Source organism: Pseudomassariella vexata (genome assembly GCF_002105095.1).
Source record: "Pseudomassariella vexata strain CBS 129021 chromosome Unknown BCR38scaffold_4, whole genome shotgun sequence".
In the NCBI taxonomy this organism is placed as follows: Eukaryota; Fungi; Ascomycota; class Sordariomycetes; order Amphisphaeriales; family Pseudomassariaceae; genus Pseudomassariella; species Pseudomassariella vexata.
In genome coordinates, this window is record NW_024467959.1 from 2,627,630 (window position 1) to 2,655,104 (window position 27,475).

A 27,475-nucleotide genomic window follows, 5' to 3' on the forward strand; every position below is an offset into this window, starting at 1 on the left:
AGCTTCTGAGGCTTTGGTCGCTAAGTTAGCAAGGAGTCGAATAAATCAGGCGGAAGTGTAGTTAACAATGTTTTTACTGTTTACTTCATAATTACAAGTTGACCGTGAGATACTATAATATGAGCTACAAAATATATGAGGTATATAATAGCAAAAATATAAGTAGACATTACCAGCAACAGATAGTCATGAACTCGTCCTTTAATGCCTATTACTGTAGATTCTGTGGGAAGTCGTGGCCTCAGGTGTGGAGACGTACGAGGCCAATTACGCCCCTTTTCCCGGTATCGCGACTCTACTATAGATCTAACGTTACGATAGGTCGGGGCGTAGCTAAGAACTCCCATCGTACGATCTATCAGGCTAGCATAGTCTTACTATAATTAGATAGTCGGTACTTAGGAGTATTACTGGCTTCTTAGTGGGAGGTATACTTATTATTTATCCGGGCAGAATAGGTGGACGGTGCAATACCATACTTCTCGGTAGCCTGTCTTACGCATGGACGTGAATTCGAGCTAAGCATCCGCTACCTTATCTTCGTCAACTGGGACCATCCTGAAGTACTGATATCCCATGTATATATAGTAGAAAAGAAGGGAGTTAAGTTGGGGGTATTGAGGGGCTGTCTGCAAACATACCGCTCGCCGGAAGCAGTTTTCTGCCGCGTGAAGTTGCCGGAACCTTATGAAACTAAGAAATAAAACTATGAAATGAAACTCCTTGGACTCCTCTATATGATTATATGATCTGTATAAGTGAAGTCGTTGAGGTTTTGGTGAGTCCTAAGCTTAATGCTGTGTAGAATGCGGGTGGCCCATGTACCTAACAGCATACAAGACCTTTACTAAAAATAGCACGCGAGCCTTTGGATAAAATCGGAACTTGACGCTTGCTCGCGGCGGTACATATCTGCAACTCGAAGTCTGACAGGAAGCCGGCTAAGTGACTGCGAGAGACAGGGAAAGTGCCTCATCGCCCCGAAAGATATCAGAGACTAATGATAAATGAGATGAGCCAAGGTGTTTTCCCGATTAACGGCAACATGAAGTTATGGGGATGTCAGAAATATGTACTAAAGCTCTACACGATAACCCCGAAAGACTATGAGATGAAGCCCTCTGCTAATCAGATATTCTAAAGAGCACAAGGTAGCCTAATCATCCAACACGGCAAATCACAAAGATAAAGGACAAAGTCTCACTCAAAAGAGAGTTGTTCATACGGGGGTATTACTATTAAATAAAAAATCCACTACTTTGTCACGTGTGTCTATATCCACACGAGATGATATCCCAACATTTCCAGTGTAGGACACCACCTCTTTTTGATATCTCCTCCTTTCCCCTTTAAGATTTTTCATCAGGATGATGCTCGCAAGACTTTTATAATTGAGCCGAATGGCGAGCTTCTCGTTCTTCTTCTTCCTCCTCTTCTTTATGACGGCGGGGTGGTATGGTCTGTTCAACAGCACCACCCCCACGACGAAGGCTATTCTCATGCAATGATAGACTTATAAACCGTTTCTTCCAATGCTGTGTCGTAAAGATCGTAAGAAGCAGATTAAAAAACACATCTTCGGGTTCAGATGGTTGTAGAGATGCAGAGTAAGCCGCGAGCTTACAGGGCAGCAACAGCCATGGCAGCGAGACCAAGGAAGCCAAGGCCGGAGCCGATATGAGCGGCACCGGCGGTGACGATGGCCTGGCCGGGGCTGGTGGTGGTGGGCTTGTAACTGCCAGTGCCAACAGGAGCGGAGGTGGCGACCACAAGGGTGGACGAGGCACCGATGGCACGAGTGCCAGTGGCAGCGGTGGAAGAAGCACCAACGACAGGGGTGGCGGAGGCAATGGGGGCGGCAGAGTAGGTGGTTACGGGGACGACACCAACAGAGGCGGAAGTGCCGGCAGAGTAGGTGGTGAAGCCAACCTGAGGAACGGTCATGACAGTGCTGACAGTGACGGTGCTGCTGGAGCCAGTGATGGTCTCGCCGGTCTCACCAGTGCAAGGCACAACAGTGGTGGCATCGACGATGATCGTGGTGTACACAGCGGAAGGAACAGTGGTGGGCGTGGCGGTGATGTAGCTGGTAAGGCTTTCGGCACCAGTGGCAACACCGGGGTTGGCGCCGACGTATTGACCGCAGATACCCTGGAAATAGGAGATGGCCTCGGTGATGGCATCGTCACTCTCGCCGTGGGCAGCAATGCAGCTGAAGACGTTCTGGACGAAGGCGCTGTCAGGGCAGTAGCAGGAGGTGTCAGTGTTGTCAGTGCAGCCAACGCTGAACAACCAGGTGTTCAAGCACGAGGGAACGACGCTGGGGCAAGGAAGAGTCTCAACTGAGCCAGCAGGCGAGGTGGACGTAGTTCCAACAGCCTCAGTAGCAGAAGTGGCCTTGCCACCAGTAGGCACAATGGTGGTAGACTTCTCAGTGGCAGGCTTCTCAGTGGCAACGGTGGTGGGCTTCTCAACGGGAGCGGTAGTACCGGGCACAGGCACCTCAGTTGAGCCGATAACGCTGGTGTGAGTCTCAGTGACGGGGCAGAGGGTGGTGGAGATGGCAACGGTGACAGTGACCAGGGCAGTGGAGGAAGCGGGGCAGTTAGTGACGGTAGGGGCACAGCTGGTGATGGTCGAGACAACCGTGGAGAAGACGGTGGAGGTAGACTGGTAAGACGTGAGGTAAGTGGTGGTAGAGGGGACTACGCTAGACTCGGTCTCGACAGCGACGGTGGAAGAAGTTCCCGAGGGGACTTCCGATGTAGCCGGGATCTCGGCCGTGTACGACGGAACCTCGACACTGGACTCGGCAGAGGTCTCAGCAGAGGTGGCAGGAGTCTCAGGAACAGACGAGGTAGCGGGGACAGACGAGCCGGTGACCTGGGGAACACTGGCGGTCTCGTAAACGGAAGTGCTGGCGGTCACGGCAGCGGTGGAGCTGGAGTAGAAAGCCGGGAAGGATGAGCTGCCGACGTAGGTGCTCTCGGCAGGGCTGCTGGTGGTGTAGGCGGGGACAGTCTCCGAGTACTTGCTGCTGGACACCGTCTTGGTGACGTGCTTGGTGCTCGAGGCGGAGCTGCAGTCGAAGCTGATGGAGTGGAAACCGAACGAGCACGTCTCCTTAGGCATGCTGGGCTGGCTGGGGTAGACAATGGTGACATTCTTGGCGCCACCACACTGGCTGTTGGTGATGGTGGTTCCGGAGCTCTTGCAGGCGTTGCGGTGCTTGCAGGTGGAGCCATCGGGCATGTCGTAGTGGAACTCAAGGTCGCAGTCGAACTCGGGAGTCACCTGGAACTCCTTGATGGAAGTCTTTTCGACACCGGAGCTGGTGTCGCAGCCGAAGCTGGGCGAGCTGCTCTTCTCCGACTTGGCGGCACCAGCAACGCACTTGCTCTGGAAGCTGTTGGTTCGGGGTGCTAGAAGGTCACGCTTGCTGAAGCTGTCCTCGCATGTGAAGCCACTCCACTGGAAACCACCGTAGATGCTGAAATCACCAGTGCTGAGATCGCTCCAGTCGAAACCGGACGACTGCTTGTCGGTACACTGGTTGTCAGTGTTGTCGGGGCATGAGAAAGATGGGGCGTTGTGAAAACCAGTAGCTGCGACCCGGCTGAGGCCAGCAGCCAAGGTGACGAGCGCCACGGTGTTCTTCATCTTGTCTGTGTAGGTATATTCTGTGCTGTAGAAGCGAGTGTATATGGAAAAGATAGTGTAGTAATAGGATAACGAATAGTGATAGGAAGCAGGATAGCGAATGACCTTACTCCCAAGAAACAAATTATTGTAGGTGTAAGAAAACGAAAGTGGTGATAGAAGATAGAGTCTTGGAGAAGGTAGGGAAAAGAACTGATATCTTCGCCTGGGCGGCCATCATATATAGAACTCAACATAGCGAACTCTGAGCCTACCATCCGGCCAGAGGGTTGCCCAGACGAAGATCCGGCATTAGCTGGCAACTACAAGGATTTGACCCCCGTCCCATAAACTCAGGTAAGCTAACGTTAAACAGCCTGCGTCCCGGTGATGACCAGGCGCCCAAAGGGGGAAAAAAGAGTCCATGGGACGCTTGCGGGTCGAGCGGCATTGAGTGGTTGTGGGATCCTGAAAGGGAAGACTTGGATACATCGACGGCGTTCAAGGGGTGAGGTCCTGGACCCACAATCTTAAGCAAGGTCGAGCGCGCGCGGCTGCCGGGGTTTTGGAATTTTATTTGCAGGGGCCTGCTTGTGGATTTGGACAGGGGATAACTTGAGAACGGGGTATTTCTGACCACTTAGGACTTCTTCACCCAATGAGGTGCAGCAGTGCCAATGGATTCGGCCATTGGACCTCTGCGTGCTTGTTCAGTCCTCCAGCAGAAGAACGAATGGCCTGGTTTGCTGGCCTTCCTTCCTCAGCTGACTGCGTAAAACCCCTGAGAGAAAGTTCCAATGCAGGTAACTGTTGCTGGATGTGGCCCGAAATAATTCTTCAGCACCTGCAACTACGGAAGGATACACATGTATTCGGGAAATGAAGAGAAGCCCCAAATAGATGCAGCCAGCGCAATTACAAGTCCTCCATCCATTGCAAGCCGCGCTACCATTTGTCTGTCATCATGACCAAGGCGGCGGCTCACCAGCCGCCTATACGAGTAGAGTAAGCAAAATGCATCACTGGCGACCCCTCATCATGCTGACAAGTATCTTTGAAACAAGCATAGCCACGAGCACCTCGTATTGAACTAATGCAGGTACAAAACAACCACCACGGCGCCATTGAGGGGTATGTTGGGGCTAGTGGATCGTCAGATCACTTCTTTTGAGGTCTGCAGTATCCGTCAACGTGATTGTTGCTGGTTGGTTGTGCGCTCGACTCGACCATTCGGCCGAACTAGCCTACAATGACGACGTCCTGAGCCCCATTTGACCTGTTAGATGATGGGCCCGATCCAAGGTAGATCGGACCAGAGGTCTCCTATCAGGACCTCAATGCTCTGTCCCGCATGACGACCATGAGGCGGTGCCAAAGCTAGTGACGGCATTAGTTAAAGCACCAACGCTTTGATACTTCAAATTATGGAAAGATACTAAAAACTTGACAAAGCTGGGTTCAATCCAGAGTCGGAACAGACCAGGCAGCATTCATGATGGGGAAGTCCTGAGCGCAAGACATGGGACCAAAAAGGGCAAAAGGTCCACCGCGAAGGTAGCGCTGCTAGACTCGTGCAATTTCAGCGGTGCAGCAGGCCCCAAGGGAGCATCCGGTCCTCAGTGCCAGCCGGACATGTTCTGGCGTCATCGACCCTGGGTTTGCGATCTGTATAATTAGCATCTGGACAAGTCTGTTCTTAGCAGTCCAATTTGGCGTGACGCTTCAATAGCTAGAAGCGTTTCTCAAAGGTTGACCTCTGCGGCCGTCGTTACTAACCGATTGGCGTTGAGTGACTGCTGTCATCTGATGTGTTGACTGGGGTACAGGGAGCTGTCCTTGCCGCCGCTAGTTGCTTCCTCGGTCCAATACAGGAGTTCCGACTTGGTGTTCTTGGCGTTCAACATGTTTCAAGTTTCAGCCAAAGAACAACCTCCAGCTGCAAAGCAATTATTAAGGCTGTTTCAAGTCGTTGCTTTGGGCCAATCCCCCCTGAAGCATTTTGTAGCGCTGAAAAACTTCGCGGTACGGACAGCGGCTGAAGTACTTTCCGTGCATACTCGAAGTGACGAGCGTCAAATGGCAAATTGACAGGATGGCAATGGCCCAAGATTCCACCGTGCTTGATGTAGCCTATGCTTGAGTTTTCATTGACACATCCGACGAACCGATCCTTGTGTTAGCAAGGGATTCTCCATGACCACAACCGAACAACTTGCGAGTCTTCTATCCCGAGTACTTCGTACATAATGAGAAATCAGATGTCCACAGGTACAATTCCAATAAGCTGAGACCGCTCGACGTGCCCAAAACACGCAGCGGTGCTCATCACCGTGGCCTGGTTCGGACAGACGCTCCAGCCAGCACATGGCAAACCACCGAAATTGAGACCATGTGGTCGTGGAGCCATCATATGACGATAATTACGCTTTAAGGCAGTACCCAAGCAGCGATCTCGACCTCGGGAAGCTTGGAGGTTCCAAAAAGAGCCCGTCTGTACTTCGTACTTCGGACGCTGGGACAAGCCCGGCACTGACCCCAGGCGTTGTCAACCATTTTACCACGACGCCGTTCCTGGCAGTGGCTGCAATGCCAATTTCCACCGTCGAGTTGCCTTGCCACAAATGGCACCAGATAGCCGCACTATCACTACCGGTCTTTATCTCCATGTCCAGGGAGCGGCGACGAACGGTTCAACATCGTGATACCCACTTCCCGAGGCCTCAGCACCAAGGTCCAAAGTCATATTGATTGATGGGACGAAATAGTTTGCCAATTCCAACTGCCCTAACATCGGCCCACTACACACATGTAGCAGCGCTATCAAGAGAGGCTCCTATTCGTATCAATGATACCATTGCGGACACGGAGATCATCCAGTAGCCTGGTCCGGACAGGGCCTGCGGTTACCACTTCTACCAATTGATTTCTGGTTGTTCGATCGAACTCTCTTTGCGGCCCGCCTAGATTCGGAATGGGGAGAGATCAGTCAGGTTCTCACCGCATACAAGAACATATTGGACCGTTTCATTTCCAGGAATCCCAATGAGTGATCAAAGCTATACAATATATCAAACCATGCGACTTGACGAAGGTGTGGTGACAAACTCCCCATCTAACCAAATAAAACATCAAAATTGGTGGCCGAAGTCTTAATACCAAGTTTCACATAGGGTTATGGTGAACGAAGCTTCATATTCTACGGCAACAAATCTCACAACGACAGCAATTCGACTGCTCTTTGTGTTAGCGGTTCCCGGAGGTTGTTAACCTAGGTAGGCCGCCTCTTGGAGGTCAGTGCGATCAATATTTGGCAATGACAGGCTATCCTAGACCTTCATCTTGGCGAGAGTCCCTGGGCAACAACCCCGGATTTTGTGATATTCTCTCAGTCCTGTATCCGACTCTCTGGTGTTGAAAGTTGATCTGGATTTCTCTCACTAAATTCGCAGCGAATCGATTTGACCATTGCTCATTCAATAATCATCCAGCGAAATCAACCTTTGACTAGAGTTGTTTTAGCGCAAGAGGCAATCAACATGGGAGAGCCTCCGAACAGGTGGGATGGGATATGATCACGCAACTCGACTCTCTTTTGGGTTTGTTCTCCGCTGATGGGGCTTTATGGAGACGTTTTCTCTTTTCACTGGAGATGAGTTGTAAGTCGCCATCCTCCCTGTTTCTAAGAACGATACTCTATAATGGCAACTCTAATGCAATTTACTCCGTACGAGATAGATCCATTACTTCATGTGGACTTGTGGGACCAGGGAATTACCATATCGGGGTCATCCCAGCGCCAGAGGTTAATCTACGAGATTCAACCAGAGGCCCAAGTTTGGTTAATGATCCGCTGATCGTACCACACTAGAGAGATGGCCGCCGGGATTCCCACAGGCACTAACGCGTTTGGTTCTCGGGAACGGCCTCAATTGGGTGACGCAAGGGACAAGGCCTGCAGAGCCGCTTGTTAACCCGCCCGGCCGTCGTCGAGATGCTCGAAAAGGGGCATGATCGGTTGACGTCTTTCGGCCGGGACGAGTGCATTGCTATGACTTGTTCAATTTCGTTCACCATGATCAATTCACTTTCCGCGTACCTCCCCCGGCTCCCGGCTCCATCAACGATCCAGGCTATCCCAGAAGATTTCCAACAAGGAGGATGCTGGATCTGCTGGAAGATACCCGTGGAACTTTTTCAAGGTTGCAGCGATGTTCGACCCTTGGCTGCAATCGTCATGCCGAACTGGAGGGAACGAATCTTTAACAAACATTGTTTGATACTTTCACCATCGGCGTATTATGGTCTGCCACCCCACAAAAGAAATATATTTCTCACAAAAACGGCGCTCCTGCACTGCGACACCGTTAGGAGCCAGCCCCCAAAACCCGCATTTTGATGATTTTCTTCGAAGCTATGACCCAGACGGTGCAAGGATTCGGGCTCACGGTTCTCAGGGCCACCGTTCTCAAGGCCACAATCACCGTTGCATTTCAGGCGTGGCGTGCTCCGCCCGCCTAACTGCCCGTGACCGGGGGTGGTCTACAGCATGTACACGCCAAGTTTCAGGTATCTGTTCGTATTCTCAAGAGCTACCGAAAACCTGGCTTTACTTGCTTCCAGGACAGAACAGGAGAGGCATCTACTATGAACCAAGGATCTGAAGAAGCCGACTCTGTCGTAAAGAATACCGCAGTAATGATAGGAGCCTCATCTGCAAGTCGAGTCGAGTTGACGCGATGCAGACCGACCGCAACACGTTCGCTACCCCCTAGGCGAGCACCAGCTCGCGCACAGATGAGTCCTCTCTATCGGCAAATATCGAGATAACCGCGTAGCATCAGGTAGTGCACGACTCGTGAGAGGTACCATCGTCCGAAGCGTGATCCGCACTCTATGCCGTGTGCGTACATTTCAATCGCACACGTCACTTGATGACCAGGCGGGGCCAGACTTGCATCATGAAAATTGATCACCTCGTACAAGTCTCCGGCAGTGGCTTGATAGCCAGGCACGGTTACGTCGCATTGTGAAAACTAATTACCTCGTGTAAGTCGTCGACGACACGGCGAGTGATGAGTGGGTTTGGAGACGGATATATGCATGTATGTTTGTCAGCTTTTTCAGCGCAAGTTGGGCGTCGTGTCAACTAGCATTTGCAGTTGCTATTTTCTACAACACCGCTGTAACGGTCTATCTCACCATCAACCACCACCGCCAGCAGCCATTCGACGCATCCTCTCCTCAGCCGCCCTGGCTCTGCGTTCTCGATCCAATTTCATCTTCTGCTCAGGCGTAAGCCCCCTCGCTTCCTCCTCGCGCTTCTCCTGTGCCGTTTTCTGCACTCCGCTGTTCAGCACGCCTTTCCCCCGTGTTCTACTGCTACCATCGACCTTAGGCCCTTCTAACCGCAGTCGGACCTCCTCGGCCTGGCGACGTTCCGCTTCCTTCTTGTCGTTTTCCTTCCGCTCTCGCGCGTCGCGCTTCTCTGCTTCTTCGCGTTTCATGGCCGGCGGCACCTTGGCCGCCTCCCAATCCCATTTGTCTTCGCCCAGCTCGTCACGGCCTACCCTAAAGGCGTCCCGCGTGCTTCGGTCCCCAGCCAGCTCGAATGCGGTTTTACCTTCGCCGTTCTTGGTAGTTGGGTTGGCTCCAGCTTTCAAGAGCAGACCTAAGACAAGTGGTGCCGAGTTTTGGCTCGCTACTAAGTGTAATGGGGTGGGGGCATGATGATTTTGCTGCGTGTCGGCGGGATGGAAGATGAAGTCGACAGGTAGGCCATTGTTCTTCAGATATGAAAGGAGCGCCGGGAGTTTTGACCTCCGAATGAATGCTTGGAGCTGTGAAGTATGTAGCAAAGCGGTCTCCTCCTCCTCCGACAATTTCGGTGCGGCTGGCTTGGATGGTTTTGGAATTGCTGTCTTCGCTAATGTCTCTGGCTGTGCCTGGATACCCTCAGCAGGGTTGATTTCGCGAACCTTCAACCGAGTCAACTCGATGAAAGAGCGCATCAACTCGTTCTGTGTCGCCCGCCGCGTACTGAATGGAAACCCTCGTATTCTTGGGTCGTTCCCCTTCAGGATCTGCCCTTCGTATGGTCCAAAGAGCGTTCTCCTATTTGTTGCCCCCGTCGCTCGTATAAAGAGTAGTTCTGATGTGTCGAGGAGCCCTTTCCAGTCCTGTAGCAGTAGGCGGACTTCGTCGACCAGGGCCTGCTCGTTGTAGCGTCGTATACTCGAACCAGCTGAATGCGCATTGCCCTTGGCGTTATCGTTTGCAGACTGAGATCCTCCCTGCTTCCTCCTCGTGGTGTATCTGTGGAAGGTTTTATGAGCCAGCACTGTTGCTTCTCTGTTCAGAGGACCTGATCCATGCTTCATCTGCCGCGGTGCCAGCGACACCACCATAGCCGCAAAGTGACCACCTCCGATCATGCAGAGGAAGATGTGTGGACCCTTGTAAGCTTGGGTCGGACTTCCAACTGCTCCTGCCTTCGGCGCTGTTATTGGTGCCAACTGCTTCTTCTTGATCAACTCGGTCAACTCAGTTTCCTCCTTCGCTTCCTCGGGTTTGAATATTGCGCGGTACACCCCAAAATAGTTGTTCGCAGGTAGCACCGCCGAACTGAACCATATCAATGGGGGCTTGCCACTGCCCCTTTGCCTCCGCCTTGAAATACCATCATCCTTTGTAGCATCATGGCCATTTTCCCTCTCCGCGAGAGTAGCCTGCTTCTTCAGCAGCGCCGTCAGGGTGGTCTCCTTCCCCAATGAATCCTCTTCTTCGTCTTCCAAATCGGAGGAGTCCGAGCCGGACAGGCTTTCGTCCAGGTCGCCGATCAGTTTCTCAAACTCGACCTCCGATACTAGCGTCTTTCCGCGCAGCTTCTGCTTGAGGTTGTAGTAGTGCAGGTCAGACTTCAGATGGCTCCTTTGTTCTTGCAAACTGGTGAAGGAGAGGCTGCACAATGAGCAGGCTTGCGCGCCAACGAGGTTGTCAGTTGAGGAAGAGCTCTGGTTTGGTGTAGAATAAGCTTCGGGAATTTCGAACTCTGGAGACTCCTTGAGTGTCAGGGTATTCAGGACTTCAGCGGGAAGATCGTACACTGCGGGCTTGGGCGTTAGCGGGGTGGCGGGGTTTCCGAATCGAGGTTGAACTTGCCGTAAAGTGGCCGCCGGAGGATGTTGTCGGTTTTCTTTTCCATTTTTGGGATCGAGTGATTTATGCGACTCAAACGTCAAAGTTTCTGACCAGGTGGAGCGTTTCTGTGTGGTCTTGGGGAGGACAAGCGATGCCGTCACTTTCAGCGGACTTCGAAATATTTTGAGGGTCCGTTGTTTCTAGCTCTTGATCCCGATAACGATAATTATGCACTAATCCGAGAAACTGCATCATATCTGGTGAGTCAGCCGGCCAAACTCAACAAAGCACTCCAAGACCATGAAAGCTCTGCAAATGGAACACTGGACATATATTGTAGCACCAGATGTGATTTTTTCTGCTTTGACCAAAATAATGTCTTCTCTGCAGACTGGATCCACCTGTAGACAAAGGGTGTCCTAATCACAGTTCCTACTTACGTATACTGCTTGGACTGCACCCTCCGTGATGATTGCAAACTGGTCGGTGGGCTCTATCCATAATGATAGCATATTCTCTTTCAATCATTGATGGTGAAGGTCTCTATCCGAGGACTCGATCCAGAGTCCCCTGGACAAGAGACGGCCAGCCTATAAACACATCAATGGCACACCTCCAAAGGACTCGTTCTTCCGAGTACGAAGCTTTCGCAAGGCCTTGATGGCAATACCTTCACGAAACTTATACAGCCAGTCTTTATGTAGATGCTGTTCCCATCTCTCCATATCTTCTTATTCGCTCCCCGACCGAGTTGTGTTGCGTTAACTCATCCCATCATCCCATTCCAAATGGATTATTTTGGTTGACGGAATTCAACTACCTAGGGACACCATAGCCTTTTGTCTATCTAGTCTTCTTTCATTCTTTTGTTTATCTTCACTTCACAAATAACACTGATTACAAAGGGTTGCGAATGTAGGACTGAAATGTACAAATTCCCGTGCTGTCACCGGCAACGTTTCGAGTACCACTTCTGGAAGGCCGTCCCAAGATGCTGAAGAAGAACGAGTATGGTCTGTGTGAGAAATGCGAAGACCACTTCCGCCCCTTCAATATTAGCCAGTCGTCGCAGCATACCCAATGGTAACTCAACTACAAGAAAAGGCAGGTTTGGAACGACAAGGACGGTTCCTGGTTGATCTCGATATTGGACGACGCCGATCTCAAGCAGCTACAACGGGCAGGAATCCGTTCCAGAACCCCACCTTGGAGGCGACAGCACCCGTCCCCACAAACCGAAGCGCCCACGGCTTTGGCCCCGCGGCAGGCGGTGAGATCCCCAGCGATTATATTGGCGAAAACGTCCTAGAGACCGGTACAGACATCATATCGAACTCTAGGATCTGACTGGCTGCACCGATCATGGCAGCGCATCGCACCTTTCACGGAACCTGACGAGCCGCAATCCGCGGGCTCAAAGATGCTGGACATTTGCCGTGATACCAATACTCAGGAGATGAGCTTGGCCGATCCCCAGACGGTCCAGGTCACTAAGATCAGCCCGGCTCCGCCTACTGCTAACTGGCGCACAAGGCTGGTGACAGCGGCAAAGATCATAATAACGGCCGGGCGCTTCGCCGGATAAGGGCTCTGCCGCGGATGCTTAGGGAATATCCCCTTCGCTGAGCCAACCTAGTGATTTCCACATTTTTGTGTCATAAGATGCAGTGCGTTTGCGACAAACATGAGCCTGAGAATTGGAGCGCCGAAGATCTGGAGGGGATCTGCTTGCGAACTCCTTCTGAGCTAGCTGGTTTCTTTTATCGGTAAGGAGCACGAAAGGAATACAAAACTAGAAGGTGAGTGGTATAAAAGATGAGAAGTTGGTTGGTCTTTGGTTTTGAGAATCCGGCATTCTCATTGTTTGTTATGTAAATTCGTTTCTATCAGACATGTCTCGAGGTTTTCTGTGGAACATCGGAAAAAGCACGAATCACGATATCCAGAGGTGAAATGTATAATCTTTGAGTGATGGTCACGTACTTTCTTATTCAGACCCTGGAAAAAAGGAGCTTACTCTCGGTGTCACTAGGGACATCGGCGGATCATCTTGATTTGCGTTCTATGCAGAAAGTCAAACAATTCGCAGAAGCGACATCTGCCTATATTGAAGAGACGGACGGGCTGGCACCGTGTCAGTGAATGACTTACCCTCAGAGAGCCAACTACTCAGAATGGTCAGAAGTCAAAGCATGAATATTCTATTCCGATACTTCAACTTCTGTCACTAACCTCCGAGCGAACGGGCCCTGCTTTGGGGTGTAGATTAATGAATTGGGGGGAAGCCATCATGTACATATACCCTCATCCAGAACATAGCATGCGGAGGTTTGACCCAATTCTGGTACCATACCTTCATATTGCTTCCCTACAATCCCCCGCAATCTCTCAGCCAATAGGATCAAGAACAAGAGGTGTGAAACGTCGATCGTTGTCCATGAAGAGAGTCCCGGATGTTGTCTGATATCATCGGGAGGGGTTGACCCCAACGTCTCTGACACCTTATATGACATATTGCTGCATGGCCAGTCTGGTAGATATATAGGTTGCTCCATCATCACCTATCCTATTTCATCATTTCTCCGTTCACATCCAAATATCGTGGGGACATTTAGGTCGAATCACATCAAATCAAGCCGCAAGAACAGAAATATATCAGTCCAAGAACACCCATCATTCCACATATCCACTATGTCGAAGGCCTTCCTGAAAGCTAAAGAGAAATACGATGCGGTGATCAACGACGCCGGAAGAGGAGACTGGTCCTGTGAGCTTGAAACTCCACCGCTCTGAACGAAAAAAAGAGAACTAAAAAAGTTTTGATAGGCCGGACCAACCGCATTGGTGCCTCGAGGCGCCCATCTAGTGGTACTTACGACATGGTCAACAAGATCGAACACCCACCCAGCCGCCGTGGCAGCACGGTTAGTGTAAAGGATAAAATCAAAGATATGTTGAATCGGCCGGCTTATTAAGGACGTGAATCACATGGTCGTGCGACGGGTAGACTGTGCTGGGAAGACTAGGTTTTAGGAGTCAGCTTTTGTAGGATTGGGAGATTGTGGGATACTGTAGGATAGTAGTCCTTTTGATAATTTGACCAGGAGTGCTGGTTTCTTGGAGTACTGAATACTGCTGCATACGAACACATGCGCTCCCTTCTGGCAAAGTTAACCATATCAGGCATGGTGATCTCCAAAGCCCTGTGAACCTGGCTACAGCCGTGCTTTTTTGATGAAGTGTTAAAGCCTTTTCGGGACCCCATCATATGTATGAATCGCGAAGCTCCTGCATTACTTGTGGATCCACTGCTGGTCAGCTCGATACCAGGAAGTCATCAGATCTATATGCTTAGCTATGAGCCATCCTTTCGAAAGGGGCGACAAATAGTCATTTGATCAGCCGAGCGCGCATCTTCCTTGGATTTGAAGAGATCCCTGTAAAATCCAACTCCCAGTGGGGTCTGGAAAAGAAGCAACTTTGATAAGCTAGCCTAACTAAGCAAGTCTAGGAATTTTGTGTTGATACTCTACAGTTCTCGTGATTGCGTGTCGATTTCGTTGATTTTCGATCAAGAAAGAGAATTACTGGTTCGTATGAATTACTTCAAAGCATGAGACCTTTTTCCAAGTGCGAAGCTGTTGCCAATACCATGGGTTATAAGGCCATATTAAGGCTTTAGATGGAGGACTGATGTGAGTAAGTGTAGAGGATACAATACCTTGACTAGCACATAACCTCTTCTATCAAAATATCATACATCATGTGCCAGAAGGAGAAATGATTTCTGTGCATTCATTTCGAAACAGAAAGAACTCACAAAAGCTGACATTTCCTTGGTCAAAACAAATATTTGGAGACTGAAACAAGTTATGAGGGAAAGCATGGCGCCAATCGTGTCTACTTACTCAAAAGCTCCAGTAAATTTGAAGATACTCTGATACAAACAATTTTGACTGTATTAATGGGTAATTTGATACCACGGGAATACTGAAGCTGTCTCATTTGATTCTGGGTCTGCTGCTGTTCCCAACCAGGACATCTGACTGTCTAGTCTACATTAACTTGACCACAGGAATCCTTGGATTTCTTTGTAATATTGTACATGAAGTGATTTAAGTAGCCCCTTGCAAAAGCATTTTGGGACTGGAAAGCTCAGTTCTAGATGCAGCGTACCTGAATATTGTGCCCCTTTAATGATCTCTTGAAGAAGTACCATCCCGCAGATGGGAAGGATCGATTAATATATCAGTTGTAATTACACAGCAGCAACCTCGCCAAGGATAGATCAAAAGCGTATACCACACAGGGTTGCCAACTGAACCCAGAGTCACATGAAACAGACGTCGGGTCCTTGGTGTACCCTATTTCCAGTTTGGTTCTCTCTACCAGTGTCCCAAAACGATACACTGGTGTTTGAGAGATACGAAAGTTCTGGCTCGCAAGTAAGAACAGAAGACCTGTGGATGTAGACGGCATAAATCCATTCGAGGGCTCAACTCAGACAATGACCTGGGTTCTTGCTTGCACTGAATAGGGAAACGGTAAGGGTACCGTAATCCCCAAAAGCAATGGGCAGCTTTATTTGATCACGAAATAGATGAACAGGTAACCGTGGATGACTTGGTATGGAAACATAGGGGCGGATGACCTGGAGCATTTTTGAATCCCAGAATGTAGTGGTGTTGTCTGATGCCTAGTCAACCAGACTCCAAACACGCCCAAAATCCAATCCCCAGCGCTGCGGAAGTCGCACCTTCCAAGTTGATTTCCCTGAAGCAATTTTGTGGCCTAGCCCGGGCAAACCCTCCGAGCCGAGTTTGGTCTGCTACATCTTGTCCAGGTTTCTTGAATTGCCCTCCAACACGTCCCTGTCCTTGCCCGTTTTCCATTCACCTCTGTCACATGGAAGTAGTTGGTCATCTATCTCGTCTACATTCACCAACCCATCACGAGCACCAGTGATTTTGGTCGCTGCTCGCGTTCCTAGATTTGTGCGTTGTATCTAATTCACCGCCCTTCATATCCACCACCGCCACCACCGAAACCATACATGTCCTTCAACCAATTTCCCTTCACCACTCTTCCCTTCCACCTCACCCGGTCATCAAATCTCGTCAAAATTCCATTTTGACATTTTGAAGGCGCGATCCACGGTCTTCGATGATATCGATCTGATATCATATCCAGCTTTGTCTGCAAATTTCTCCTACCTTCATTTCACCCTTGTCGTGGCACTTCTACCACAACGAACCGCGCGCAGGTCACTCATCACGAGAAACACATCATCGCAATAACCGAATAGCAACTCGCATCAAGATGACTGGGTCTGCGAAATCTGGCAAGTCTGCCAACAAGAAGTCGTCTGCCCTCGCCGGCGCGCGAGGATACGACTCTGCTGGCGCATCGCGCGACAACGATGGCACTACTTCGCCCAGTGTGCTGTCATCGTCCACTGAGGAGGAAGGTAAGTTGTCCTGAAGCATCGACAGCTTCATTTTTTTACTCTTCTGTCCACGAGTTATTTCATCCCATAATGAAACTCCCATCACGTACACCTCGCCCGTCCCGTACCTTGAGCAGGTTACCCTATGCCTGATTGCTGCTGTTGTTGAACAAGCTGCCTTCTTTCCCAACATCGCCCAAATATCTTGCTGTTTGATACTTGCATTTGGTTTTCTGCGTTCATGCTTTCCTATTTTGTCCATTCCTGCTCGAATTTCACTGACTGACCATTCGATAGGTGGTGCGCGTCTCGATGCTCGCATGGATGCACTCAACCTTGAGAAGTCCCCTACTGGGAGCACGTAAGTTTCAAACAGATCACACCGCTTGGAAAATTTGTTAAAATCAATCAATAGCTATGCGCCCCCTCATGCGCGCCAGGGCCTCGGCGCTCCTGACTTTGCGTCGGCCGTTCGTGGTACTCCCGTGAGGTGAGTCGAAGCGAATTTGCTGCGTTGAATATATGCTAACCCCTGTGCTCTTGAAGAACCTCACCTCTTTTCCAGGTTGGAAGAGTCCCGGACGACGGCGACGTCTTTCTTTCGCCGCCCAAGCCCAGCCCTGGTGCTCACATGTCCCCTACGAAGGCGTCAGTCGGTACTCCGAGTGGCCAGGGATTTGTGGCTTCGGGTGCTCAAGGCATGGCATCGCCCCATGGCGGTATTACTCAAGACTATTACACTCCGATGCGTACGCTAAGATACAAATCTTCTGACTTGGGTGCCCGTCACCAAGTTGGCGGAGTTGACGCTCAGTCGTTCTACCCATCGACCGCATGCGTCTTTGTCGCGAAGTAAGTGACTCTATCATGGCTTCGCTTGGTTCACCTACTAACGAAATGGTTAGTCTGCCGGAGGGCGTCAAGGACAACCGTCTCGAAGCTGAGGTTACTCGCCATTTCAGCAAGTTTGGTGTCGTCTTTGTCAAAATCCGTCGAGACTCGAAGAACATGCCCTTCGCGTTCTGCCAGTACACGGTCAGTCTGCTTGATACCAATAAACGACATGGTCCCATACTCACGCTCTTGCCAGAATGACGAAGACGCCAGAGTCGCGATGACACAGGGCAAAGGTACCGTTATTCATGGCCGTGCCTGTCGTACGGAGATGGTCAAAGCCAATCGTGAGTTGAAGACATTCCAAAGAGACGCGAGTTAATTCTAACATCCAGTCAGGTGCCTACATCATCTACAATTGCAATGGCGGCAACCTCAGTGTCGAGGAAGCCCGCAAGGTGCTCGAGTCCTTTGGTCCGTTGAGCAAGTGTGGACCCCTCGACACCCAGATGCAAGGTGCCATGAGCCTGGGCAAGTCTGTCTTGATCGAGTTCACCACGTTCGATCCCTCTCGGGATATCCAAGCTGTAAGTGGCCATGTTCGACCCATCCTCCACCACAACATATTTCTCACAAATTTTGAACTTTCAGGCATTCCGTCACCACCCTTCCTATCGTGTCGTAGCCTACGATCCCAAGAAGATTATGCAGAGCCCTAAGGTAGATGCGGATGAGGCCTGGCTCCAGCGATACGAAGTTGAGCGTCGCTCCATCTTCATCGGGAACCTGCCTGTTGATTTCCCGGATCTCGAGGACAAGCTCCGAGCTGTCGTCGATAAGATTGGCGATGTGCTTAACATCCAGATCATTCAGAAAGAGGGCAAGAACGGTCGCCCTACGGCGTTTGCCTTCGTCGAGTTCGCCCGTCCCGATATGGCTGAGGTTGCTGTAAAGCGATTGAGTTCAGCTATGCTCTTAGGATGCGAGGTTCGCGTTGAGCGCAAGGCCAGCAAGGACTCTGGTCACAACCCTCGACGCATGCGCTCGAATATTGCTCTCGCAGATGATTATCGCACTCCTGCTCGAGACCAACTTGGCTCAGCGGCCAGCCAGAGATCCCTTGGCATCGAGAACTCTGCCCAGAGTGGTGATCCCACTGGACCTATCACTCCAATGCGTCCCGGTGTTATCGGCAATGATCCATCTAGCGGTGGGAGCCCTGCTGTCACGTCTTCTGGAGCTCCCATGACCACTCAACCTTACTGGATGCCTTATGGTCAGAACTACACGAATCCCAATTACACAACGTCCCCCTATGGTGCTCAGGTTCCCGCAAGCCCTTACCCAGCCACACCCCAAGGCACCCCTGGACAGGGAGTCGTCAGCCCCTATGCGGGTTACTACCCGGCAGCTTTCTCGTGGGCTACACCATACATGCAAGATCCCAGCATGGCCGCCGCCGCCGCCTACTACCATTCGTTTGGACAAATGCCCATGCCTGGATCTCGCACTGGCGGAGATGATGGTCCTGACACACCGACCAAGACCAATGCTTCTGGAGCAGGCGAAGTTGCTGAGTCCAAGGGTGGTGATACCGCCTAATTGGATCCATCTGATCTGGATGTTCAAGAAGTTGCTGTTGATGCAGGCGCTTCATTGACTGAACACTCCCTTTCGCATCAGCTTCTTCTTCCGATTCACCCTCTTTGTCCGTTGTCCTTGGATTGCATTTGCAATTAAATTTTGCAATGAAAGGGCAAGGAATATCGTGTCCATCACTTTACCTCGGAAGGCACTCATGTATTTCACCATGTTCAATCCTCCTTCAATTCGAGCATGCAAGCGAAATGCCCACTGATTCAGCATAAATTGCGACAGCCCATGTCGTTTGCATTTGTCATTCCATACCCTTTCCGTTCTTGAACAATCCCTCGACCTGTGTTCACACACTTTACCATGGCAAGATTGGTAAGTCCAAAGCAAGCAATGCCTCCAAGAGTTTATGTGAGTTCATGTGACTGACTTGTGCTCTAGAGGACCTCCTGGATCGGTAGTTAAAGGAGTGCACCAACTCGCTTCGGCGTGTTCCCAACACTCATCTTCTTACCACTCGACAATGGTTTGTTGGATCCATTGTCTTGATTTTCCGTGTGCGACCGACCCACTTGGATCACAGAAGGACACTCGTAACCCGAGAGTCATCGTTGTAATGAGATGGGAGGTTTCTCGTTTTCGTCCCTTCGACTTTGCCACGTTTGCTGCAGTGGATGATCGTCGTGATGATGGACCACAGATCTTATCCAAGGCTGTCGAGAATCTCCTCGGCTGGCACGTACAGGGATAGATATCTAGGATTCTTTGCATGTTGGCCTGAACATGGCCAATCTTCTCTTCGTTGAGTGGAGGATATATGGCATAGGATAGGCGAGTTCAATCTCGACAATACTCTTGGCCATACTCCCTTTTCGTTCTTATTATCAAGTTTAATACCCCCATACCCCTATCACTGGAAGAACACAGGTCTGCTTTAAAAAGGGTTGCTCAGCGTTATGTAGACTAAATGGGTGTCAACCATAGAGTTTTATTAAGTTTCAGAGAAGATGAATGACACAAAAGTTAACGTACCCCACAAGCAAGTTGGCCACTTTTTCTTGGCACCGTATGAATAACTTCAATAACTCAACTAAACTAAAAAATAATAATTCAAACTAATCGGAATCCTCTTCCTCGTACGTATCTTTATCATTCTCACAAGTACGAGCATTATGTCCGGGCTCTCCGCAGATCCTACAGCGCCGTCGGCGTGGTTCGGCCGGTCTCGTACGACGACGACTTACACGTATATCATCCTGTAGCTGCTATTCAATATCCCGTTGAGACTGTAAGTCCTGAGCGTCTCGTAAACTAAGAGATCCTCCATCCTGTAGCTGTCGATTTTTAGTCCTTCGACGACGGCTTAGCTCTTGATTGGCCTTCCGAAGTGTAGTAACCTCATCCTCAAGTAAAACTAACCGATGCATAACAGCCGTCGCACAACGTGAAAATTGGTCAATAGCCGTAAGTATTGTCGTCGGGGAGCTATTCTGATGCCATACGATTCTGTTTTTAACGTATTCAGACTGGGATTGCGCCTCGGTTGGGTTATTTGGAGTCTTTGATTCCCAGATTAAGGGGGCGCCAGACGAGCTCCCAGGAGGTGTAGGCGTATGTAGCTTAATATCCAGCTGTGAAATCACATATTCCGGGTCGTACGGAATAAGTCCTGTCCCCCTGAAACCGAGGGACATTGTAGAGTTGGGCAGGGCGTCGGATGCTTAATTCGGGTTTCGATTGAAGCGCCTGACACGCTAGAATCATGTCGCTTTCTTTCCAATTCGATCCCATCTTGGTATGTGTAAAGATGTTAATTAAAAGGTTGTTCGTACGGTGCCAAGAAAAAGTGGCCAACTTGCTTGTGGGGTACGTTACACCAATCTTGGCAAATTCAGAAGAAAAGTTGCTCGGCGAAATATGTTACTAAGCGTACAAGTGGAGGTTGTGGGTGTTCTCCACTCCACATTGGCACGGCGCCGCTGTGCAAAGTGGTTCAGTGTCACGACAATAGTACGAGGTCCCCTGTCAATTCGCGCTTCTTATGAGCTCGTGATTTCTTGAGGGCTTTCTACAAGTTTTTCTTTCTCCACCAAACAGCTCAATTTTCAGGGCCGTAGCCATCCCATCATTGTTAATCGACACCGAAACGTGTGAGCATTCTGACCCATCTTGAAGAAGGGGCTCTCATTACTGACTTGCAGTAGGATTGCGTTCCAAGAGAAAACTCTTCCCAGCACTCATGGGGAATCCATCATTTCAGGCGTCCAACGCCATTATCTATGTCACCTATGGCGCCTTTTTGTACGAAAACAGCCAGATAATGGCAATCCTCATTTTTGCTGATGATGTTGTTGGTGTAGGCTCCTAGGAACGGGATTAGCATGGAAGATGAGAAACCAGCCCAAGGTGGATTTCCTGGCTGGCAATAGAACTCAGACGGGTCAGAAATACTATCAATGGGGGACCAGCTATTAGGGGTCTTGTGCAGACTTCTGAGACTCTCCCATGGTTCCCCATCTTTTGAGGCACGAAGGACTTGGTGACTAATTCGTTTCTATAGCCCTGCCGCTGGCCCTCAACTTCATCGCCGCCGGTGAGTAGTGCAAGAAGCTACCTAACACGTACTCCTTTGCGCAGCAGCATGTTTCCCCTCATGAAACATTTCGAGCGGTAGCACTTTGTTCGACACCTTTCGAACTTACGACACGCAATATGGTGGCGCTCGACACACCCTCGCCGGCCACTTAATTTGGTGAAGGCGCATGCAGGCAACGAATGGTAATGGAACCAGAGAGATATTTGAGTTGCAACCAAAGCAGAAAAGACTGACAATTAGGTTCGTACGTACACACAAGTTTAACAATGATATCTTCCTCTCCCCCCGGTCCCCGGACGCCCACGCTCGTGGTTGGGGGACTGGGAAGAGGGAGACTGTGGCTCACTACGGGCGCGGATCTGAAGAGAAGGCCTTGGTTGGGGATCCAACCTCTCACTCTCTTTTCTCTCAGCACTGAGAGGGAGAGAGCATGGGAGGATATCCCCCCAAGGGCCGCTTTCTGAGGAGATGAAGCTGAGATTGTACCGTAATTACTCGATCAAGTTAATGCTTGCGTGGGAAACGTGCTGCCGCTCTGATGAAACCCCCCCCCTTCTGTCTTCCCCGATAAGACTTCGAGATGTACTGACTTTAAATCTGCTCTTCAAGCCATGGGATCGGGTATATTCTTCTCGTACCCGGAACTGGCCACGCTTGCTGGTCTACAGGGCGTCATTGTGTATGCGCTTTCGTCGGCGCTGCCGTTACTTGTGTTTGCGGCGCTTGGGCCCGTCATCCGGCGGAAGTGTCCTGAGGGCTTCGTGCTCACCGAGTGGACGAGGCAGCGCTATGGGGTTGTCACGGCGTTGTACCTTAGCTTCATGTCGCTGGTTACGCTGTTCTTGTACATGATTGCTGAGTTGTCTGCCGTGGGCCAGGTGGTTAATGCGTTGACTGGATTGAACGGGCTGCCGGTTGTCATTGTGGAATGCGTCGTTACGACGGTGTACACATGTGAGTTCAAACCGCCCTGGTCCCTTTCCACTGGCCTGAACATGAGTCTATCCAAGTCTGTACTAATAACTGCAACCACCAGCACTCGGAGGTTTCCGCATCTCCTTCCTAACGGACAACATTCAAGGCGCCATGATCGTCTGCCTTATCATCATCGCGACAGTCGCCATCGGCGTCGAAACCAACATCAATCCAGACCTAGTCAAGAACTCGGATCTCCTCTCTGCTAACCTCCTCGGCTGGCAGCTTCTCTACATCCTCCCAGTCGCCATCCTCACCAACGACTTCTTCCTGTCCAACTTCTGGCTGCGCACCTTCGCCTCCAAGACCGACAAGGACCTCTGGGTGGGCATATCCGCCGCCATGGTCGTCATCCTCATCGTGTTGACTATGGTCGGCTGCACCGGTCTCATTGCCGCCTGGACAGGAGCTTGGGACCCGGACACTATGGCGGATTCGGGTTCGATTGCGTTCTTTTTGTTGCTGGAACAGCTCCCCGCGTGGGTTGTGGGCATCGTCCTCGTAGCCGTCATCACTCTCAGCACCGCAGCCTTTGATTCGCTCCAGAGTGCCATGGTTTCCACGGCTTCCAACGACCTGTTCCGCAACAGGCTGAACACGTGGTGGATCCGCGGCGCCGTTGTGTTGATCATCATCCCTGTCGTGGTGCTTGCTCTCAAGGCGCCGAGTATCCTACAGATTTACCTCATAACCGACTTGCTCTCTGCGGCTACCATCCCCGTTCTTGTTTTGGGACTCTCGGAAAAGATATACTGGTGGCGTGGCTTCGAGGTCCTGGTCGGTGGCCTGGGCGGGATTTTTACCGTGTTCGTCTTTGGGAGTATCTATTATGACAGTGCCAAAGCGGGAGGCGAGTTGATTCTGCTTCAGCAGGGATTGTACGCTGATGATTGGGGCGCGTTCGGCGCTTTTGTCGCTGCGCCTATTGGGGGTCTAATCTGGGGATTCATCGCGTTGGCTCTGAGGTTATCGGTCCAATTTGTGATGGCTAAGAAGAGTGGAAGACGGTTTGATGCACTTGATCGCCCGTTTCCGGTGCCGCAGTTGCAGAGTCAAGACGAGGGGTATGAGGGGGTTAGTCCGGAGGTGACGAGGGAGGAGGTCCCGGCTGGGAAGGGGGTGGGCAAGTTCTTCTAGACCAATTTGGTTGTTCTTCATGGCCTGGCTGCCTGCCGGTGTCTGGCTATTGAAGGTCTTGAATCAATTAGGTATATCGGGGCTGATGGGTGAATTGGTGGTCATGGTTATCTCTGCTGCAGGCCGCAACTCCTGGAGCGGCCGATGGTGATGGACGTGTGGTGAAAATAGGGGATGGGTCATGAGGACCATTACGAGATGATTATTGGAGGACTTGGGGCTACAAATCGCGCTCTCGTTACTACGGGATTCGGGAGACATACTTACGGTTTCATTCTTGTATGAGACTACTACTACTACTACTACACGCTTCGAGCGTTATCATTCTACATTTCCCTTCTACCGTTAGTAATATATATGAAACTAGACTTCAACGACAACGATCCGTTAACACTCAGGCTTTGTGTAGTTAATCCTGGGGTTTCACTCAACGCCACAAATCTCTTGCCCCAAGATAAGGTAGCAAGAGAGCTGAAAAGTAAAGTGTGGCCTTACCTTGCCTGTTCCTGGAATTATCTGTGACGCTTAGGAAGCTAGCAAGATAGACGAGAGCATGGAAATGTTTCAATAAGCTATATATGTGCTAGATCACCGTACCAGATTCTAAAGAACTCGCTTCAGCATTGGATTCTCAAATGCTCTGTTGTCTAAGTATGTATTTGCTGACTGTGCTTATTATTGTGCTCCTTCCTATGCTCTTGGTCCAAGAACTCAGGGTTGGACAGATGTGAGTCGACTGGCATGTTAGCAATCCGAGCTAGGGGTAGGAATTGCGAACAGTCAAGTCGGCGATATACAACTTTTGGTTCATATTTTTCATGAACAATGCAAGTCAGAAGCAGGGAGCAGTTAACACCCGGGAAAACCCACAGATGTTGCTAGTATATATAGAAGGGGATCTCTCTATTTAATTCAAGAATGTTATTGAGGCATAAAAAAGTGTTTGATAAAATGTACAACACCAGGGATTCGCTGGTGGTCACCCACCCAACTACTAATTTGGCGCTTTCCAGCTTGTCTATGGGAGAGCGGACGGGATCCCGAATTTTCTAGAAGCTATGGTCGTACATGCTAAGTATTCAGGCTGCACAAGTATATGATTTGACCGTTGTTAGATGTCATGTGAGGCCTGTCACCTGGACGATACGCAGAGCAGGGGCACCCAAGTAAGGGCTGTCCCAGTTATAGACACCCGTCCTCCTTATAACAAAGGAACGGACACCTGTACTTGAAACCCTTTGTCTCTCTTCTTCAACTTAGTATTCATCAACAGAGATAGACTGGTATCGCAACCTTGATGCGTACTCGCAGTGCCGCTGTCTCATCACATGTCAGCTGCTAGTGGCTGGTAGCTGTGATAAACGCAGTGTGACGAAGTCTCTGTAGTCTAGCTACTAAAGAAGAGCTGAAGGGTTTATACTAGCCAAGCAGTTCTGCTATCGGGATCTTGATTAATATATAAGGTGCGTATAGAAGTAACTAATGAACAAGAGATTATTAGGAATACGGCGTTCAGGTACTATATCTTACTGATAGATTAGATTAATTCTTAGATGAAGTACTAAAATAGAGACTAAGCTTATCTATAAAATACCCAGGAACCTCGTCCTCCTTTTTACTTGGCCACTTTGGATTACTAATTCTAATAATCCATTACGTAACCTGCCTGTCCTATTGTTCTTCCACTCCGGGCGTGTATTTGTTATACCCGCTTTCCTAGCCTTGTGACGCCGGTCACGATGCCTGGCCCCTGGGCCCCTGGACGAACACAGGGACACCCTAGTATGGGTGTCCCACCTGTACGCGCTGCCCTTTTCCTTATAATGTAGGAAAGGGCACTTGCACTTAGATCTCTTTCTCTCTCTTCTTCAGTTTAGTATTCGTCAACAGAGATAGACTGATGTCGCAACCCTGATTCGAACTTGCAGTGCCTCTGCCTCGTCACAAGCCTACTAACGGGCCTATTAGGCTATATAGAACTAACGGTTCGTAATAATATTCCCCACTTTCTTCAGCCTTTATTCATGAAGACCCTAATAATATAAATAGTTATATCTTTGTCAGGAAGAGTCGTCATAGCGGGTCGATCTTAGCTGGCAAGTTGTGTCAGAGGGGTTTCGCCCCAGCTAAAGAGATATCGTACGCACTCAACTAACTTAGATTCCTTCAGAATCAGTCTTACAATATACACATCCGTAGTATTAGCACATCACCAGTGGCACTTTGCACTGCCTGAATATTAATCTCGGGACGTGAAGTATCCCCGTTACAATCTACCCGTTTTCCGCTTCTGAAAGGTCTTTCTGTTTCCCGATACTTTTGCTTCCGAAGTAATATATCGGATTAGGTTAAAATGTTTTCTAATGGTCCTAAGAAATTAACGAAAACCAAACCAGGCTATCGCCTTATATTTAACTTCGAGGAGCCAGGTTTGGAAGTTATGCTTAACATCTTATACTATTGTCGAGGTTAGAAAAATAAAATAATTGAGGGTATTTCGCGCAATAAGGCATGTATTTGTTAGGGTCATTCTTACAATAGTACCGGGGGAATGGTTTCTTTATTATCCTATATCGTGGACGAATCGTAGCGCTTGCTTCGACTAAGTAGGTTAATTTGGATGCTGCATCATAAGGTGGACAAACGGGTTGAAACTAGTCACATCAACTTTTGACACTTTTTGCTATGGTACATGCAGACTATGTAAATCCATTGGCTTATTAGCCAATCAGACTGCTTCCATACGTCGAATCCATCTACAGTAGGTGGTGTATGCCAGCTGCTCTGGTGAAGAAGCATCAATATACATCTTTTGTATACACATAATGATACATTCAATCGCTACCTCCCCTTTTTCCCCTTTTCCTTGTCTTCTTGTCCACCCTCAAACACACCCTTAAGCCTTCTGCTCCGAGCCCAACCTCGTGACAATATCCACCTCCTCAGTATATGACTCCAAAGTCGACGTAGGCAGCGTCCCCCAAATCTTCCAAGGTGCCTGCTCCCACGTCCGCTGGCTAATGCTCGTCACGAGCACAAAGTGCTCCTCAAGCGACCGGACCTTCTCACTCCCCGGGATCAGCACTCCACCCTTCAAATCATCATACCTTGCCATGCGCTGCTCGCTCCGAATTGTCACCACAACCTGCCTCACGAGTTTATTCTCCTGAGCCCCCGGCACAGGCTGCAGCGCCAGCTTATCATCCGTCAGCCGCGGGTAGACGCCCAACCCACTCTTGTATTTCAGAAGCTGCCACTCCGCCCGCTGTCCCTTCGGCCGCGAATCAATCATGCCCGCCAGCGTGTGGTGCAGCTCTGACGTGCAGATCTGCCTCAGCGTCTCCTTGTCGCCCTTGGCGACCGCGTCGTTCATCTGCAGGTGCAACGCCTTGGCGGCGGGGATCACAGCCGATCGGTTGGCCTTCCATCGCGGGCGGGAGAGAAGTTTTTCTTTGGAGGTGTACCGGAAGACCATGCGGTAGACGAGGTTCATGACGCGGTTGCGCACCGCTTGCCAACCGTAACGGAGGAAAATTGAGGGATTTTTGGACCATTGCCAGAAGGGCGGCGCCACGAGGGTTGCGGGGAGTAGGTACGAGATGGCGTTTTGGTCGAGGGTCAGCTCGGAGCGGTCTGCGGTTGTCCGGCGGCGTTTGTACTCGGGTTTCTTCTTGGGTTTCCTGGGGGCGGCGTAGCTGCGCCGCGTTTCGATAGTCGAGGGGAGGCTAAGGCGGGTTTGAGGAGTAGAGGGTCTTGTGTTCACGAGAAGTCGGCTTCTGGCTGCCAATATGGACGATGCTGGCCGTTGGGTTAGGGAGATCCGCAGCCATGGTTGTAGCAACCGGGCGACCTGCTTGTTGGCCATTTGTGGTGTATGTGCAGAGAGAGAGAGAGAGAGAGAGGCAGGCTACCGAAGTCGAGGTGAGTTGGATGCCCAGGAAAGAGCCCGGTGTTCCTGGCGCATTGGATGTTGTGCGGGCACTTGTGTCACCTCGGAATCGCAACGTTTGGCAGTGACCCGTTCCGAGATCGATCTCGAAAAATTTCCCAGAGCTCAATTCCCCAGTTCCCGCACGACTGGGGTCACAAAGCGTCAACCAATAAAGAAACAGCGTTTT

The 27,475-nt window shown here is 50.3% G+C and overlaps 6 protein-coding genes across 6 annotated transcripts; 4 read left to right on the forward strand and 2 right to left on the reverse strand.

Moving 5' to 3' along the window:
- Positions 1-8,762: 8,762 nt before the first annotated feature.
- Positions 8,763-11,248, reverse strand: BCR38DRAFT_427916 (uncharacterized protein). Its single transcript, XM_040859863.1, has 2 exons — positions 10,798-11,248; positions 8,763-10,741 (listed from the first exon to the last, which is right to left on the reverse strand). The coding sequence occupies exons 1-2, from the start codon at positions 10,838-10,840 to the stop codon at positions 8,841-8,843; spliced, it is 1,944 nt and encodes a 647-aa protein (XP_040718314.1). The 5' UTR covers positions 10,841-11,248; the 3' UTR covers positions 8,763-8,840.
- Positions 11,249-13,467: 2,219 nt separating this feature from the next.
- On the forward strand, positions 13,468-13,751 carry BCR38DRAFT_483304 (uncharacterized protein; the record flags this gene model as incomplete). The annotated part of the gene is made up of 2 exons (XM_040863610.1): positions 13,468-13,543; positions 13,603-13,751. The coding sequence occupies 2 exons, from the start codon at positions 13,468-13,470 to the stop codon at positions 13,749-13,751; spliced, it is 225 nt and encodes a 74-aa protein (XP_040718315.1).
- A 3,273-nt stretch (positions 13,752-17,024) lies between these two features.
- Positions 17,025-18,043, forward strand: BCR38DRAFT_510975 (uncharacterized protein; the record flags this gene model as incomplete). The annotated part of the gene is made up of 4 exons (XM_040865022.1): positions 17,025-17,074; positions 17,128-17,257; positions 17,313-17,390; positions 17,428-18,043. Coding segments are annotated over 4 exons (606 nt in total), but the record flags the coding sequence as incomplete, so codon positions are not given.
- Positions 18,044-20,888: 2,845 nt separating this feature from the next.
- BCR38DRAFT_337464 (uncharacterized protein) lies at positions 20,889-21,250 on the forward strand (the record flags this gene model as incomplete). Its single annotated transcript, XM_040855538.1, has 3 exons — positions 20,889-20,950; positions 21,010-21,089; positions 21,210-21,250. 3 exons carry the CDS (start codon positions 20,889-20,891, stop codon positions 21,248-21,250), a joined length of 183 nt encoding a protein of 60 aa, XP_040718317.1.
- Positions 21,251-21,856: 606 nt separating this feature from the next.
- BCR38DRAFT_483306 (uncharacterized protein) lies at positions 21,857-23,357 on the forward strand (the record flags this gene model as incomplete). Its single annotated transcript, XM_040863611.1, has 2 exons — positions 21,857-22,199; positions 22,282-23,357. 2 exons carry the CDS (start codon positions 21,857-21,859, stop codon positions 23,355-23,357), a joined length of 1,419 nt encoding a protein of 472 aa, XP_040718318.1.
- Positions 23,358-25,988: 2,631 nt separating this feature from the next.
- BCR38DRAFT_427923 (uncharacterized protein) lies at positions 25,989-27,448 on the reverse strand. Its single transcript, XM_040859864.1, has one exon. It carries the CDS (start codon positions 27,220-27,222, stop codon positions 26,254-26,256), a length of 969 nt encoding a protein of 322 aa, XP_040718319.1. The 5' UTR covers positions 27,223-27,448; the 3' UTR covers positions 25,989-26,253.
- Positions 27,449-27,475: the final 27 nt, after the last annotated feature.

Coding starts and splice junctions, on each gene's coding strand:
- BCR38DRAFT_427916 (XM_040859863.1), bottom strand. CDS start 10,840: ATGGAAAAGAAAACCGACAACATCCTCCGGCGGCCACTTTACG. Junction 10,742..10,797: donor CCTCCGGCGGCCACTTTACG/GCAAGTTCAACC, acceptor CCAAGCCCGCAG/TGTACGATCTTCCCGCTGAA.
- BCR38DRAFT_427923 (XM_040859864.1), bottom strand. CDS start 27,222: ATGGCCAACAAGCAGGTCGCCCGGTTGCTACAACCATGGCTGCGGATC.